Source organism: Thunnus maccoyii, chromosome 24 (genome assembly GCF_910596095.1).
Source record: "Thunnus maccoyii chromosome 24, fThuMac1.1, whole genome shotgun sequence".
NCBI classification, from domain to species: Eukaryota; Metazoa; Chordata; class Actinopteri; order Scombriformes; family Scombridae; genus Thunnus; species Thunnus maccoyii.
The window spans coordinates 5,319,234-5,337,218 of record NC_056556.1 but is presented as its reverse complement, the minus strand read 5'-3'; the positions used below and the strand labels follow the sequence as shown (position 1 = coordinate 5,337,218).

The window sequence follows — 17,985 nt, the reverse complement described above, 5'->3', positions numbered from 1 at the left end:
GACAATTACAGAAAGAGACAATAATAACAACATACATTATATTAAACATACATAATACTAGTTGGTTGTAGGAGTGGCAAAAATTGGATTTAAGAGGTGAAGCGTCGACCATGAACCACAACGTCCCTGATTGATGTTTGATTAGGGACCTTTATTGCTTGTTGTTCCCCATCTCTCTCTCCCCTTGTCTCTCATTTTCTGTCATCTCCTCACTGATAGTAATCCGTAAAAGCATAGAACGCCCAAAAATGTATTTCTTGAATAAAATCTGAATGGTGTAATCTTTGGAATAATGAGATAACCTGCATCCTGTGATGTGAGTGTACGTGGAGGAATGTGAGGTCTGAGAGGTTTTGACAGGTCAGAAGGTAAAAGGTAGCAGTTTGTAGTCTGACTTGAATGAGACTGTAAACCAGTGAATCAGAAGAATTGTAGCAGCTACATTTTGGACTTGTTGGATCTATTTAATAATTCATTAATTCATGTGTGTGTTAAGGTCATTCTCTGGTTGCCACAGTGGGTGGGGTATTGGACAGCAGCATATGGAAATGCATATGTAGAAGAAGAGGCAATTACTCCTCAGGTGTGCTGCGTACCGGAAGAAGCACACAGTTTTTTGACCGCCGTTTAGAGGCTAATCTTTAAGCCTTTTTGTTTGTTTTCATGCAAGTTATAGGTGTAAGTGTGTGTATAGCAAAGGCCTGATTGGTACACGGTGGTAAATAAATACATCTTAAGCACAAGTCCGCAGATGTTTGATTTACTACATGGAGCCGCCGCATGACGACGCGTCAATTACATATCTCGGTAACAGCCCCTCACTGTGGCTTAAGTTTTTTTTGTCTGTCGAAATCAAGTCACTACATTTAAGTCAAAAAACTCCGCTTCAGTTAGTTCGTTGGCCATCGTTCATGGAGGAAGACACGACGCTGGATTTCCTACATTTGTTTGAGAGCAGGGGAGGTGGAGATGGAGGACGCGCCGGTCATCAGCTGTTTTATTCATCTGGATTGTAACATCACAGTGTCCACCGCTTGTGAGGTCAAGAGTAGCGCTACCAACTTTATGGCCATAATAAGTGTGCACACAACTTTGCGAGTGTAATCCCAGTGCATTGGTTGTTAAAACAACACTGATAAACTGAACTTTATCTCGTTGCTTTCGTCTCAGATGTGCGTTGCGGTGTGAATTAAAGGACATTATGGACGGTAAACCAGACGTGGCTGCCGCGGAGCTAGCGGCTGCTGCAGCCTCGGAGAAAGAGGGAAATGTTAATGAGACAGAATCTGTAAAAAGTAAACGGTCTATTACATTAACACACAAAGCTCTTGTTGCAAAGGTGGAAAGGTTACAAAATGTAAGAAAAGACAAATAAAGTAAGGCTAAAAACCTGAGAAATGTAACTCAAGAGCTTATGCAGAGTGGTAATGTAAAAGAGATAAAACATACACTGGAAAAAATTGTGCTTTTGTGTGGGGAAGCCAAAGATGCTCGTGTGGCTCTGTTGCCATTAATGTCCACTGAAGAAAGTGACAAACAAGACACTTGGTTTGCTGCAAAAATGCTTGTTGAAAATGATTTCATTTCTGGGGTTGAAAAATGGTTGGTACATGATCATGGTGGTGAGGATGGTGATGATGGTAGTGAAGATGATGATGTTCACCCTGATGACAGCATATTAGATGTTGCCAGTAGACATTCTCACCGAAAAAGCACATGTAGTGGTAAAAGAAGTAACAAAAACGGTAAAAGCAGTAATAAAAGTGGCAAAACCACAGCTTCATCTCGCATTAAAGCAGAAACAGAAAGGGCTGCACCTCTCGCTAGAGCTGCCGCTTTAAAGGAAAGGCATGCTCTAGAGGCCCAGGAAGAGCAGCTGTGAAGAAAAAGGGAGCAGCTTGAGATTGATGCTGAAATAGCTGCATCCACTGCAAAGTTAGGAGTTTTTCAAGCTGCCTCAGAATGTTCCAGTAACTCACAAGCACCTTCTGATGGAATGAATTCTTACTTGCAAAGGAATGAAGAACAAAACCCAAATTCCAAAGGACTCAATCCTGCAGCAAACTCATTTAAACCATACACGTGGAGTGCAATGCCATAAAGCAGCTTCTCAGTAGCCCAAAAGGATTCAAGTGCACTGAACGCACCCTCTGAGGGAAAAACACATCAGGTCTTTGGATCAAAATATGAGACAAAGTGGAAAAAGGAAAGGACAGGAGCCAGTGGCATTTATGGGAGACATTAAATCTATGTTTTACCAAGTTAGGGTGGCTGAAGAGGACAAAGACTTCCTGCGCTTCTTGTGGTGGCCTGAGGGCAATGTGAACCAAGAGATTGAAGAATTTCGAATGGCAGTTCATTTGTTCGGGGCCGTCTCTTCCCCAAGTTGTGCTAGTTATGCACTCAGGAGAACTGCAGAAGACAATCGGGCTAACTTCTCACTAGAGGTTGTGGAAACAGTCAGAAGAAACTTTTATGTTGATGACTGTTTGAAGAGCTTGCACTCAGCCAAGGAGGCAGTTGCTATGGTTCAAGCTCTCACTGAAATCTGCCAAAAGGGAGGCTTCACTTTGACAAAGTGGATCAGTAATAGCCGGGCAGTACTGCAAACCATTGAAGAGGAGCACAGAGCGAAAGACTTGAAAGAACTGGATCTGGATAGAGATGAGCTTCCAGTCGAACGAGCTCTTGGTGTGTGGAGTCAGACACATTCAAATTCAAAATGGCGATGAAAGAACAACCACAGAGTAGGCAAGGAATGTTGTCCATAATCAGCTCGGTTTATGATCCTCTGGGTTTTCTTGCCCCAGTAACCCTCCCAGCCAAAGTCATGCTGCAAGAGCTCTGTCGGAGACGTTGTGGATGGGACGACAACATACCTGCAGACATTGGCCATCAGAGGAGAAGGTGGCTGGAAGACCTGAAAAGGTTGGCAGCATTCAAAGTTGAAAGATGCATTAAGCCCAAAGACTTTGGACAGCCCATTAAGGCACAGCTGCACAACTTCTCTGATGCTAGTCAGGATGGATTTGGTACTGTTACTTACCTCAGGACTGACAACTGTAAGTTGGTCCATGTTTCTCTCCTGTTGGATAAGGCAAGAGTTACCCCTCTAAAACCGATAACTATTCCCCGTCTGGAGCTTGAGGCTGCTGTTCTGGCTGTGCGGGTAGATCAGATGTTGAGAGTGGAGTTGGAGCTGCCACTGGATCAGTCAACTTTCTGGACAGACAGCACTGCAGGGCTCAAGTACATAAAAAATGAGGATAAGCATTTCCACATATTTGTATCAAATAGGGTAACAACTATTAGAGATGCAACTCAAGTCTCTCAGTGGAGGTATATTAATACCAAAGACAACCCTGCAGACTATGCCTCCAGAGGTATGAAAGTTGAAGATCTGCTGAATGGGGGTAGCTGGATTGAGGGCCCAAAGTTTCTCCTTGACCCAGAAAAGGATTGGCCTGCAGACATCACAGAGGTCACAATTGCAGATGATGATTTGGAGGTCAAAAGAGAAGCCACAGTAAACACCATCATTACTCAGGGCTCTCCAACTGCTACAGATCAGCTATTATTGTACTTTTCGGATTGGAGGAGACTCGAGGTGGCGGTGGCATGGTTTCTCAAATGGAAGAGAATTCTGCTGCAGTTGAAACAAAAGAGAAAGGACTTACATGCTCTTGAGCTCCACAGAAAGGAGGCAGGTGGATCATCTCTCAATGTGTCACTGGAGATGGAGAGGGCCAAAAGAGCCATTGAAAGCCAGATGTTATCAGCTGAGGATCTCTTGGATGCTGAAATGGCTGTCATTCGCTACAGTCAACAAAAGAGGTTCAAGGAAGAAATCGCTGCCCTATCAGCTGGAAAATCTGTCAAGAGACAGTTCTGTGTACAAGCTTGATCCACGTTTGCAGGATGGACTTTTGAGAGTAGGAGGACGATTGAGTAAGGGTGCTTTGTCAGAAGAGACTAAGCATCCACTCATTCTGTCAAAAGATCAATACATCTCTATGCTCATATTGAGGCATATTTACCAACAGGTGCGTCATGGTGGAAGAAATCACACTCTGTCAAAACTGCGCAACAAGTTTTGGATAACAAATTCCAATGCAGCCGTGAGGAAAATTATATCACAAAGCTGCTTCTGCAGGGAAGAGTAGGCGAGCAAAAAATGGCAGAGCTACCGAAGGAAAGGCTTCTTCCTGATCTCCCTCCCTTAACAAATGTCGGAGTAGATTACTTCGGGCCTTTGTAAGTAAAGAGAGGTCAGAGTCTCTGTAAACGTTATGGTGTCATCTTTACCTGTCTTGCAAGCAGAGCCATTCATCTGGAAGTAGCTCCATCCCTGGACACTGACGCATGTATTGATGCTATTCGAAGGTTCATCAGTCGAAGAGGACAAGTTTCCAGTATGCCTTCAGATAATAGAACCAATTTTTTGGGAGCAGAGAAAGAGCTGAGGGAAACGCTATCATCATTAAATCACAACCGGATACAGGGAGTTCTTTTGCAAGATGGCATCCAGTGGAACTTTAACCCAACTTCAGCATCACACTATGGTGGTGTCTAGGAACATGCTATCCGGATGGTGAGGAAAGTTCTCACTTCTGTGCTGCACTTGCAAACTCTGGATGATGATGGTCTTCATACAGTCCTATGTGAGGTTGAGTCTATATTGAATGGTCGTCCCCTCACCAAGCTCTCAGAGGATCCTAATGACCTCGAGCCTCTCACTCCTAACCACATTCTTCTGATGAAAGGGAAACCAGTCATGTCACCTGGACTTTTTAACAAGGATGATGTATATGTGAAAAGGAGATGGCGACAAGTTCAGTACATTGCAGATCTATTTTGGAAAAGATGGGTACAGGAATACCTCCCCCTGCTCCAAGAACGCCAGAAATGGAATCAGAAAAGGAGAAACTTCATTCCTGGAGACATTGTTGTTGTAATGGATTCTGCTGCTCCTTGTTGATCTTGGCTTCTGGGCAGAATTTTGGAAACTTTCCCGGACAAAAAAGGATTAGTATGCTCTGTGTGTCTCCAGACGAAGACAAACAGCTTGGAAAGACCTGTCAGTAAGCTTTGCTTGTTGCAGGAAGCCCAAGCAATTAGGGATGACATATAGTGACCTCTGAAGAAAAAAAAAGAAAAGAAAAAAAGATTATGTTTACAAATGTTTGAGTTTTTCTTTCTTTTTTTTTTGTTGGTGTTGTTGTTTGGTTCACTTTTATATGCATGTCACTTAAGTTATGGCTCTATTTGTTTACATGTGAAGGTAATTGTAATGTCCGTGGCCATTCAATTAGGGGCCGGCATCTTAGAGCCATTTGTATCTATGCGTGTGTTAAGGTCATTCCCTGGTTGCCACAGTAGGTGGTGTATTGGACAGCAGCATATTGAAATGCATATGTAGAAGAAGAGGCAATTACTTCTCAGGTGTGCTGCTTACTGGGAGAAGTACACAGTTTTTTGACCACCATTTAGAGGCTGATCTTTAAGCCTTTTTTGTGTTTGTTTTCATGCAAGTTATTGGTGTAAGTGTGTGTATAGCAAAGGCTTTATTGGTACACGGTGGTAAATAAATACATCTTAAGCACAAGTCAGCTGATGTTTGATTTACTACATGGAGCCGCCGCATGACGACACGTAAATTACATATCTCGTTAACAGCCCCTCACTGTGGCTTAGGTTTTTTTTGTTTGTCAAAATCAAGTACAGAACACAAGACCTGAATGACCATGAATGAGAATTTCTGCATCTGACTGTGTTAGAAATGGGTGAACTTGGGTGATGTGGCAGAGGTGGAAGAAATCTACTTTAGTGATGTTGCTGATGTGTCCCTCAAATCTAAGATAAATGAAATGATAGGGCTTTTTTTATCTCTTCTGCTTCGTGGCAACATCAGAAGACAACTTCCTAATCAGAGCTCAAAATGTTAAGTAGAGGTTCTTTGATAAACACACTGAAAGGCACCAGAGACAGTCCGCCTTTCTGTATCTGTATGTCTGAAGTCTTTGAAGCCATAAAAAAGCCTTGAAGGTTCGATATTTAAAAGGTCAAGACCAGGCGAGTCTTCAGCTGTACTGCAGAGACTGTGTGTTGTCACTAAACTAAAACGTATGACTCATTACATTTTCTTTGGCTGATTCTTCCTCACCTCTGAGAACATTGTCAGAGTATTAGGAAAACCCATCTCTCATGACTCTACACATATAGACAACTCTGTTAATACTATTAATATTGTTCTATTTGTTAATGAGAACCTGTGTTTGTAAAGGCCACCTTCAACATCTGTAATTAATTCAGATATTTAATCTCTACAACTTTCTCAACTAAACAAAACCACCAGATAAAAGAGCAGTTACGAATTTTACAAATTTATTATTAATACCCATGTTGCACAAGTTTTACATTCACAAAAGCAAATGTAACTTATAAAACCTAATTATGAAACAAAACATGATTAATGAAGAATTCCAGTGAGTTAACACACACTTATTCATCTTCAATACAGGAGAAGCTAATGAAAGGACGTGGCAAGGTAAGATAGAACATTTTCACATTGGTCACCTATTTGTCTTTAATAATTAAAAATATTTAACATGAAAATATTTTAAATAATGTTCAGTTTTCATGCATCCAGCCCTTAAAAGTAATTAATACCTAAACCTTTAGAAGTAAAAACCAGTGTTTCAAATGCATTCGTTGTATATTTTTGTTTTATTTGCTGAATTTAAAAAATCAACTGAGAAAAAAAGTCTCAAATTGGACACTTTGTTAGTTGTTGATTTAGTAATGTGATGTTTTCCTAGCAAACATATGAAGTTTTACAGTCATCAATCATACTGCTGTTAGTTTTAACAGATAAAATTAAAACATGTATTCTGACAAATAGATTTATTTGCAACTAAATACTAACAAAGACATATCTGACCAACATTTTTTGAATAGCAGCAGTTGAAAAACTTCTAATATGGATTCACTGTGTGATAGATGCATCATGGTTGTGACAATTCTTTATTTATTTCACAGCGTATCTAAAAAGGTACGATATGGGTAAGAACAACTAATTTTCTTTTTGAACCGTTGTAACTACAGTAAAGTAGAAGTTTAACTGTCTGACAGATGTATTGTGGTTGTGACAATTCTTTTATAATTTAATACTGATCTCAACAATTTCTGAGGTCCATAAAACATTCACCCAGGACCTGGAAACTCTCAATCTATTTAATGGAAATATGACAATAATTAGTTTATTTTTTAGTGTCAGATCACAAAAAAAGAAAGAAGACAATTACAGAAAGAGAAAATAATAACAACATACATTATATTAAACATACATGATACTATTCAGTTATAAGAGTGGCAAAAATTGGATTTGAGAGGTGAAGCGTCGACCATGAACCACAACGTCCCTGTTTCATGTTTGATTAGGGACCTTTATTGATTGTTGTTCCCCATCTCTCTCTAAATGTAAATGAAATTACAGGACTTCTTTATCTCTTCTGCTTAGTAGCAACATCAGAAGACAACTTCCTTATCAGAGCTGAAAATGTAAAGTAGAGGTTCATTGATAAACACACTGAAAGGCACCAGAGACAGTCTGCCTTTCTATATCTGTATGTCTGAAGTCTTTGAAGCCATAAAAAAGCCTTGAAGGTTCGATATTTAAAAGGTCAAGACCAGGCGAGTCTTCAGCTGAACTGCAGAGACTGTGTGTTGTCACTAAACTAAAACGTATGACTCATTACATTTTCTTTGGCTGATTCTTCCTCATCTCTGAGAACATTGTCAGAGTATTAGGAAAACCCATCTCTCATGACTACACATATTGTCCACTTTGTTAATACTATTAATATTGTTATATTTGTTGATGATAACCTGTGTTTGTAAAGGCCACCTTCAACATCTGTAATTAATTCAAGTATTTAATCTCTACAACTTTCTCAACTAAACAAAACCACCAGATAAAAGAGCAGTTATGAATGTTACAAATGTATTATTAATATCCATGTTGCACAAGTTTGACATTCACAAAAGAAAATGTAACTTATAAAACCTAATTATGAAACAAAACATGATTAATGAAGAATTCCAGTGAGTTAACACACACTTATTCATCTTCAATACAGGAGAAGCTGCTGAAAGGACATGGCAAGGTAAGATAGAACATTTTCACATTGGTCACCTATTTGTCTTTAATAATTTTAGAGTATTTAACATGACAATATTTTAAATAATGTTCTATTTCATGCATCCAGCACTTAAAAGTAATTAATATCTAAACCTTTAGAAGCAAAAACCAGTGTTTCAAATGCATTCAATGTACTTTTTTTTTATTGCTGAATTTAAAAAAATCGATTATATGAAAAAGTGAAATTGGACACATTGTTAGTTGTTGTTGATTTCGTAATGTGATGTTTTCCTAACAGACAAATGAAGTTTTACAGTCATCAATCATACTGCTGTTAGTTTTAACAGATAAAATTAAAACATGTATTCTCACAAATAGATTTATTTGCAACTAAATACTGACAAAGACATATCTGACCAACATTTGTTTGAATAGCAGCAGTTAAAAAACTTCTAATATGGATTCACTATGTGATAGATGCATCATGGTTGTGACAATTCTTTGTTCATTTCACAGAGTATCTAAAAAAGAAGAGAGAGGGTAAGCACAACTTTTTTTTTTCTTGAACCTTTATAACTACAGTAAACTAGAAGTTTCATTGTCTGACGGATGTATTGTTGTGACAATTCTTTTATCATTTAATACTGATCTCAACAATTTCTGAGGTCCATAAAACATCCACCCAGGACCTGGAAACTCTCAATCTATTTAATGGAAATATGACAATAATTAGTTTATTTTTTAGTGTCAAATCACAGAAAAAGAAAGAAGACAAGTACAGAAAGAGAAAATAATAACAACATACATTATATTAAACATACATGATACTATTGAGTTATAGGAGTGGCAAAAATTGGAGTTAAGAGGTGAAGCATCGACCATGAACCACAACGTCCCTGATTCATGTTTGATTAGGGGCCTTTATTGATTGTTGTTCTCCATCTCTCTCTAAATGTAAATGAAATTACAGACTTCTTCATCTCTTCTGCTTAGTGGCAACATCAGAAGACAACTTCCTAATCAGAGCTCAAAATGTAAAGTAGAGGTTCATTGATAAACACGCTGAAAGGCACCAGAGACAGTCTGCCTTTCTGTATCTGTATGTCTGAAGTCTTTGAAGCCATAAAAAAGTCTTGAAGGTTCGATATTTAAAAGGTCAAGACCAGGCGAGTCTTCAACTGTACTGCAGTGACTGTGTGTTGTCACTAAACTAAAACGTATGACTCATTACATTTTCTTTGGCTGATTCTTCCTCACCTCTGACAACATTGTCAGAGTATTAGGAAAACCCATCTCTCATGACTCTACACATATTGTCCACTCTGTTAATACTATTAATATTGTTATATTCGTTAATGATAACCTGTGTTTGTAAAGGCCACCTTAAACATCTGTAATTAATTCAGGTATTTAATCTCTACAACTTTCTCAACTAAACAAAACCACCAGATAAAAGAGCAGTTATGAATGTTACAAATATATTATTAATACCCATATTGCCCAAGTTTGACATTCACAAAAGAAAATGTAACTTATAAAACCTAATTAGGAAACAAAACATGATTAATGAAGAATTTCAGTGAGTTAACACACACTTATTCATCTTCAATACAGGAGCTGCTGAAAGGAACTGGCAAGGTAAGATAGAACATTTTCACATTGGTCACCTATTTGTCTTTAATAATTTTAATATTTCATATGACAATATTTTAAATAATGTTCTGTTTTCATACATCCAGCACTTAAAAGTAATTCATATCTAAACTTTTACAAGCAAAAACCAGTGTTTCAAATGCATTCAATGTACTTTTTTTTGTTTAATTGCTGAATTTTAAAAATCAATGAAATAAAAAGTCTTAAATTGGACACATTATTAGTTGTTGTTGATTTAGTAATGTGATGTTTTCCTAACAAACAAATGAAGTTTTACAGTCATCAATCATACTGCTGTTAGTTTTAACAGATAAAATTAAAACATGTATCCTGAGAAATAGATTTATTTGCAACTAAATACTGACAAAGACATATCTGACCAACATTTTTTGAATAGCAGCAGTTAAAAAACTTCTAATATGGATTCACTGTGTGATAGATGCATCATGGTTGTGACAATTCTTTCTTTATTTCACAGAGTTCCTAGAAAGGAAGAATGTGGGTAAGAACAACTATTTTTTTTCTTGAACCGTTATAACTGCAGTAAACTAGACGTTTCACTGTCTGACAGATGTATTGTGGTTGTGACAATTCTTTTATCATTTAATACTGATCTCAACAATTTCTGAGGTCGATAAAACATCCACCCAGGACCTGGAAACTCTCAATCTATTTAATGGAAATATGACAATAATTAGTTTATTTTCTAGTGTTACATCACAAAAAAAGAAAGAAGACGATTCCAGAAAGAGAAAATAATAACAACATACATCATATTAAACATACATGATACTATTGAGTTATAGGAGTGGCAAAAATTGGAGTTGAGAGGTGAAGCGTCTACCATGAACCACAACGTCCCTGGTTCATGTTTGATTAGGGACCTTTATTGATTGTTGTTCTCCATCTCTCTCTAAATGTAAATTAAATTACAGGACTTCTTTATCTCTTCTGCTTAGTGGCAGCATCAGAAGACAACTTCCTAATCAGAGCTAAAAATGTAAAGTAGAGGTTCATTAATAAACACACTAAAAGGCACCAGAGACAGTCTGCCTTTCTGTATCTGTATGTCTGAAGTCTTTGAACCACAGCGTCCCTGGTTCATGCTCAATCAGGGACATTTATTGACTGTTGATCCCCATCTCTTTCTCCCTCCATCCCTCATTTTCTGTCATCTCTTCACTGATACTAATCAATAATCAATAAAAGCATAGAATGCCCAATAAGTTATTTCTTAAAATTTGAATGGTGTAATCTTTGGAATAATGTGATAACCTGCATCCTGTGATGTAAGTGTACGTGGGGGAAAGCATAGAATGCCCAATAAGTTATTTCTTAAAATTTGAATGGTGTAATCTTTGGAATAATGAGATAACCTGCATCCTGTGATGTAAGTGTACGTGGGGGAATGTGAGGTCTGAGAAGTTTTGACAGGTCAGGAGGTAATAGGTAACAGTTTGTAGTCTGACTTGAATGAAACCGTAAACCAGTGAATCAGAAGAATTGTAGCAGCTGCATTTTGGACTTGTTGGATCTTTTTAATAGTACAGAATACAAGACCTGAATGACCATGAATGAGAATCTCTGTATCTGACTGTGTTAGAAATGGGTGAACTTGTGTGATGTGTCAGAGGTGGAAAAAAGCTATTTTGGTGATGTTGCTGATGCGTCCCTTGAATCTAAGATAAGTGAAATTACAGGACTTCTTCATCTCTTCTTGCACTGTGACAGATTATTATTTTCTATTTATAAAGCAGAGCAGGGGAATGAAATACATATTTTTTTACACACACATAGCAGTTCCACAGTCAAATTATAAGTCAGTAACAATATAACAAGATAGATCATGTAACTAATAATACCAATAAATACATAAAATTTGACAAAACATAACCTTTTTTTTCCAGAAGAGAAGCTGTTTTTTGGGCTTTTCAAAAAATTGATTGTGCAAAATGAGTGATTAACATGACGACACATGACACATGACAAGACAAGAGGGACAAACAACAAAACAATAACAAAAAACTGGATTAAAGCTTTTAGATTTTCTTATTGTAATACACACGCATATGTGTGTTTTTTGTGATTTTTCAATTTCATAGATCACCAAGGGATGCATCAAACTTTTCCACATCAATTGAAAAAAAAAAGTCAAATTGGATACATTATTTGTTGTTGATTTAGTAATGTGATGTTTTCCTAACAGACAAATGAAGTTTTACAGTCATCAATCATACTACTGTTAGTTTTAACAGATAAAATTAACACAAGTATTCTGACAAATAGATTTATTTGCAACTAAATACTAACAAAGACATATCTGACCGACATTTGTTTGAATAGCAGCAGTTAAAAAACTTCTAATATGGATTCACTGTGTGATAGATGCATCATGATTGTGACAATTCTTTGTTTATTTCACAGAGCATCTTGAATGGAGGAGAGAGGGTAAGAATAACTTTTTTTTTTCTTGAACCGTTATAACTCCAGTAAACTAGAAGTTTCACTGTCTGACAGATGTATTGTGGTTTTGACAATTCTGATCTCAACAATTTCTGAGGTCCATAAAACATCCACCCAGGACCTGGAAACTCTCAATCTATTTAATGGAAATATGACAATAATTAGTTTATTTTTTAGTGTCAAATCACAAAAAAATAAAGACAACAATTACAGAAAGAGAAAATAATAACAACATACATTATATTAAACATACATGATAGTATTCGGTTATAGGAGTGGCAAAAATTGGATTTAAGAAGTGAAGCGTTGACCATGAACCACAACGTCCCTGGCTCACGTTCGATTAGGGACCTTTATTGATTGTTGTTCTCCATCTCTCTCTAAATGTAAATGAAATTACAGGACTTCTTTATCTCTTCTGCTTATTGGCAACATCAGAAGACAACTTCCTAATCAGAGCTCAAAATGTAAAGTAGAGGTTCATTGATAAACACACTGAAAGGCACCAGAGACAGTCTGCCTTTCTGTATCTGTATGTCTGACGTCTTTGAAGCCATAAAAAAGCCTTGAAGGTTCGATATTTAAAAGGTCAAGACCAGGCGAGTCTTCAACTATACTGCAGAGACTGTGTGTTGTCACTAAACTAAAACGTATGACTCATTACATTTTCTTTGGCTGATTCTTCCTCACCTCTGAGAACATTGTCAGAGTATTAGGAAAACCCATCTCTCATGACTCTACACATATTGTCCACTCTGTTAATACTATTAATATTGTTATATTCGTTAATGAGAACCTGTGTTTGTAAAGGCCACCTTCAACATCTGTAATTAATTCAGGTATTTAATCTCTACAACTTTCTCAACTAAACAAAACCACAAGATAAAAGAGCAGTTATGAATGTTACAAATGTATTATTAATACCCATGTTACACAAGTTTGACATTCACAAAAGCAAATGTAACTTATGATGAAACTTATGAAACAAAACATGATTAATGAAGAATTCCAGTGAGTTAACACACACTTATTCATCTTCAATACAGGAGAAGCTACTGAAAGGACAAGGAAAGGTAAGATAGAACATTTTGACATTGGTCACCTATTTGTCTTTAATAATTTAAGAGTATTAAACATGACAATATTTGAAATAATGTTCTGTTTTCCTGCATCCAGATGCATTCAAATGCATTCAGTGTACTTTTTTCTTAAAATGCTGAATTTTAAAAATCAACTGAGAAAAAAAGTCTCAAATTGGACACATTGTTAGTTGTTGATTTATAACGTGATGTTTTCCAAACAGACAAAAGAAGTTTTACAGTCATCAATCATACTGCTCTTAGTTTTAACAGATGAAATTAAAACATGTATTCTGACAAATAGATTTATTTGCAACTAAATACTGACAAAGACATATCTGACCAACATTTTTTGAATAGCAGCAGTTAAAAAAGTTCTAACATGGATTCACTGTGTGATAGATGCATCATGGTTGTGACAATTCTTTATTTATTTCACAGAGTATCTAGAAAGGTTGGATAAAGGTAAGAACAAGTATGTTTTTACTTAGACCATTAGAACTGCAGTAAACTAGAAGTTTCATTGTCTGACAGATGTATTGTGGTTGTGACAATTCTTTTATCATTTAATACTGATCTCAACAATTTCTGAGGTCCATAAAACATCCACCCAGGACCTGGAAACTCTCAATCTATTTAATTGAAATATGACAATAATTAGTTTATTTTTTAGTGTCAAATCACAAAACAAGAAAGAAGACAATTACAGAAAGAGACAATAATTAAAGCTGTAAGCAGCGTTGAATGGGCCTTCACACCCTTGAGCACATTGGGGCGCGGTGCAGTCCAAGGGCTTCTGTCACGGGCATGTAGATGTCTCCAGACCTGGGCTGACAGGTCTGACTTTACAAATGTGAAGTTTGGTGCAGACTGGAGTATGTACAATAAAGTTATAGCAATTTCCTCTGTCATGGCGAAACATCGAATCTCAACTGCAGGGTGAGACATGTCTGTCTTGCTCACCCCTGTGTCAAAAAAATTATGCAAGTTTTGGGCCCTTTCACTGTAATTTCAATTAATAATTTGAAAACTGTTGATGAGTTTGTGTGTAAAAGAAATTCACTTCCTAATTTTCATCAAGTCTATTTTTAGAAAAGTAAAGGCTTTTGACCCACATGACCTGGTCAAAGTTTGATTGAAATGTGTACTGTCAGGTGTGGAGAGACAATAAGTTACTGCAGCTGGACACAGAAAAGTACTCATATATTTGAATGGAGAGTGTGAGCGAACCTACACCTTTTTGAACATTTACTGCTTCCACATAGTTTTAGATACAAACTTCATTTGAACTTTAAATGAGTCACGAGACTTTGACCTACAAATCTTGAATTTACATGTGTTTTCTATCCTTTACTGTTCGGGGTGTGGCACAGTCCAAGGGCTTCTGTGACAAGCATGTAGATGTTGTCAGACCTGGGCTGACAGGTCTGACTTGGGCTGGAATGGTCTGGTTGGGCTTGCCTACAACCTGACAAACATGAGCCTGAGCACGCCTCACCACACAAACTGTAAACACCTCGGGGTGTTCTCTCTCCAAAGCCATGGTCTCCGGGACTTCACAAGGTTTCTCACACACAACTGGTGTCACGCAAACCTGAGTACCGGCCAAATCATTTCCCAACACAAGGGCAACCCCTTCAACTGGCAAGGAAGGTACAATGCCGACCACTACCGGCCCATTTACAATGTTAGCCTTCAGAAATATCCGGTGCAAAGGAGCACTAATAAAACCACCTCCCACACCCTTCACTGGGGTAGAAGCTTTTAAATAGGTGGCGGGCGAGAGGTCTATAATACCCTGAACCAATAAGGACTGTGTGGCCCCTGTGTCCCTCAGGATGGATATAGGGACCATTTCCCTATCAGGTGCCCCAGAAACAGCCCCTCTTGACACAAAACCCTCAAACCCCTTCGCTACTGGGCAGGATGGCAGGTTCACGCTGTCCACTTCACAAAGACCAATCTGTGGGTGGGCATTTATCAACCCCACAACTTTCTCGTCCCCATTTCTTTTCCTGAGACCAGGACAACTGGACTTTATATGGCCAGGCTTTTTGCAGTAATGACAGATGACATCACTTCTAGGAATAAAAGGCTTCTCATACCTTTTCCCTGGTCCTTGAGAACGCAGGGAGGGAGGAGTAGGCTTAACCGCGATAGCCTCTGTAGGCCTGTCAGTGGTAGCCTGCCTCCTATCCTGTCTGCCAACCTTGCCTTTCCAAGGCGCTTCTCTGTGCGTTAACTCATAAGAATCTGCTGCCATAGCAACTCCTCTCAGCTCTGTAACGCCCCTCTCATTTAGATGTATTTCCATGTGCCGGGGTAAACTGGTTTTAAACTGCTCCACCAGTATAAGTTGCCGCAGCTCTTGAAAGGTATGTGTGTTAGTACTTGCTAACCACCTGTCAAACACAACCTCCTGTTGCCTAGCCAAATCAAGGAAAGTCTCACCTGGTTTCCGCTGCAGAGACCTGAACTTCTGTCGGTAGGCTTCTGGCACCACCTCATAGGCTGCCAAAACCACCTTCCTCACAGCATCATAGTCTCGGCTGTCAGAAGCATCTAAGGCTGCATAAGCTTCCTGAGCTTTACCCTCAAGCACACTCTGGATAAGCAGCGTCCACCTATTCTCAGGCCACTCTAGCTCTTTGGCAACTTTCTCAAAAGCTTCGAAGAAAGAGGCCACATCATCACAGTTAAACTTTGGCATGAGTCTTAAACAGCTGGAAACATCAAAACGAGCCTCGTGCTTACGTTGTAGGACACTGTGGTTAGCTTTAAGCTTCTCTTGCTCCAATGCCAACCTTGCCAACTCAAGTTTTTGCTCTTGCTCTTTTGCTGCCATCTTTGCCAACTCAAGTTGAAACATCTGCTCCCCCTCTCTCGCTCTTTCTCTCTCTCTCTCTCCTCCCTCTCTCTCTCCTGTACTGGATCATGCAGGTGTAACGCTGAAATGAGAGTCTCCACAATTTCTGGCTTTCTAGCCTCTGGATTTATCTCAACCTCACAATATTGAGCTACTGCAAGCAAATCTTCTTGTCTAAGCTTACGCAACTCATTTCGCCCAAAATCGCTCCCACAAAACTCTTCAACTCTGAAAGTAGCCATAGTTACCGTTAGTGAGCGCTCACCGGTGGGGTAACCAAAGGAGACAAGGCCCTCACAAAAATTACCTCTAAGGTAACTTATCAGATGGCCATAAACTAAACGTATAACCTGCTAACAGGAGGTCGCCCATAGGTCACTCTATTCTCAGAGATCAATACAAACATAAGTCACACACAGCGCTCATGACACTGCTACTTACAGATGGACCACCAACCGATGCACCCAGTAGTCGCACACAGTGCTTATGACAATACAACTTACAGACGGACCGCAAACCAATGCACCCTTAAGTCGCACACAGCGCTTATGACAATACAACTTACAGACGGACCGCAAACCAATGCACCCTTAAGTTGCACACAGTGCTTATGACAATACAACTTACAGACGGACCGCAAACCAATGCACCCGAATGCCGCGCACAACAGCAAAACACCAGCCGTCAACCAACCCGCTAAGCCACACTGTTATCGTCAACTTACAGACCTATCCTCGTTTTTAACCTCAACACACCCGATAAAGATTTTCCTTAGCTTCTCGTCTAGCTAGCTGAGTTTTACATACATACACAACCATCTGTTTAAAACGAGAGTCTGGCACTGAGCAGCTGTTCTGTCCGTAGCTGTATGTCCATGGCCTACTTCTAAACCGAGCAACATACAACTTTTCTCGAGCTGAATCCAACTCAATTGTGCCTCTTCCCGCAAACAGAATGCTTGGATGTAACTCACTAACTGAACTCTAATCGCTTCGAATCCATATCCCGGACTAGTCTCCCAAATTATGTTACGGACTAGTTAAGTCTAGGGGATACAGTATTAAGAACCAATACTAGTCCTAACCTGGAGGGTGTAGAAAAGGAGAAAACGTGGGAGAATACAGAGGAAGACGGACTGGTTTCCAATGTTAGAGACAGATAGTCTGGAGGTGGGTTACCTTATCGGGTTTCCACGCCGACTAGCATTTCAAGTCCCTCCGGCTCAGCCTCGCCAGCGCTGGGTGTTGCTCTCGTGAGCCGCGAGCTCCTTCTGGCGGTTCAGTTCAGTTTTTTGGTGGTTGGGGGATGGATCTCCAAAGAACAAAGCTGGTTTTACTCAAGGGGTCCGGGCGCAGGAAAGGTGTGAAGCTGTAATGTCTCGAACGCTTCTAAAAAGGACGTCTCGCTGGGCTTTAACTCAACTCGTATCACTTTCAATTGTCGCGCTTTCCCAGCTGAGCCTCATCACGTTACTCCAGTGGCTGCGCGCACACCTCACTGTGACGTCCTTTTACCAACCCACAGCTTAACCACACCCCCTTGTTATCTTCTCAATGAAAACCAGTCCAGTTTAGGAAAGGGAAAGGAAGAAAGAGGGACTATAAACCCCGCCCCCTTTTCTCCTAACAGTATATAGACCTTTCTGCTATATCCTATAAAACTGAGCTACATTCAACTTTCACACCCATCCCCCGCCTTTCTTCCCTCCTACTCCCTGTCAGATTGAGAGCAGGATTTCAGAGCAGTCTTCTAGTGGAAATATCTTCAAAATCATGACTTTGGCC

General features: G+C 39.0%; 2 protein-coding genes across 7 annotated transcripts in view; both read left to right on the top strand.

Moving 5' to 3' along the window:
- LOC121892294 overlaps nt 1-17,985 on the top strand; it is a 343,857-nt gene that overhangs the window by 63,828 nt on the left and 262,044 nt on the right. The window lies entirely within an intron of this gene.
- The window catches only part of LOC121892295 (trichohyalin-like), a 60,065-nt gene that overhangs the window by 27,479 nt on the left and 14,601 nt on the right, over nt 1-17,985 (top strand). For both annotated transcript variants that reach the window (XM_042405272.1, XM_042405273.1), the window contains 9 exons: nt 6,521-6,547; nt 7,039-7,062; nt 8,139-8,165; nt 8,657-8,680; nt 9,755-9,778; nt 10,272-10,295; nt 12,218-12,241; nt 13,303-13,329; nt 13,777-13,800. In XM_042405272.1, the coding sequence (XP_042261206.1) occupies nt 6,521-6,547; nt 7,039-7,062; nt 8,139-8,165; nt 8,657-8,680; nt 9,755-9,778; nt 10,272-10,295; nt 12,218-12,241; nt 13,303-13,329; nt 13,777-13,800 (225 nt within the window). The remainder of the gene's footprint in view (nt 1-6,520; nt 6,548-7,038; nt 7,063-8,138; nt 8,166-8,656; nt 8,681-9,754; nt 9,779-10,271; nt 10,296-12,217; nt 12,242-13,302; nt 13,330-13,776; nt 13,801-17,985) is intronic.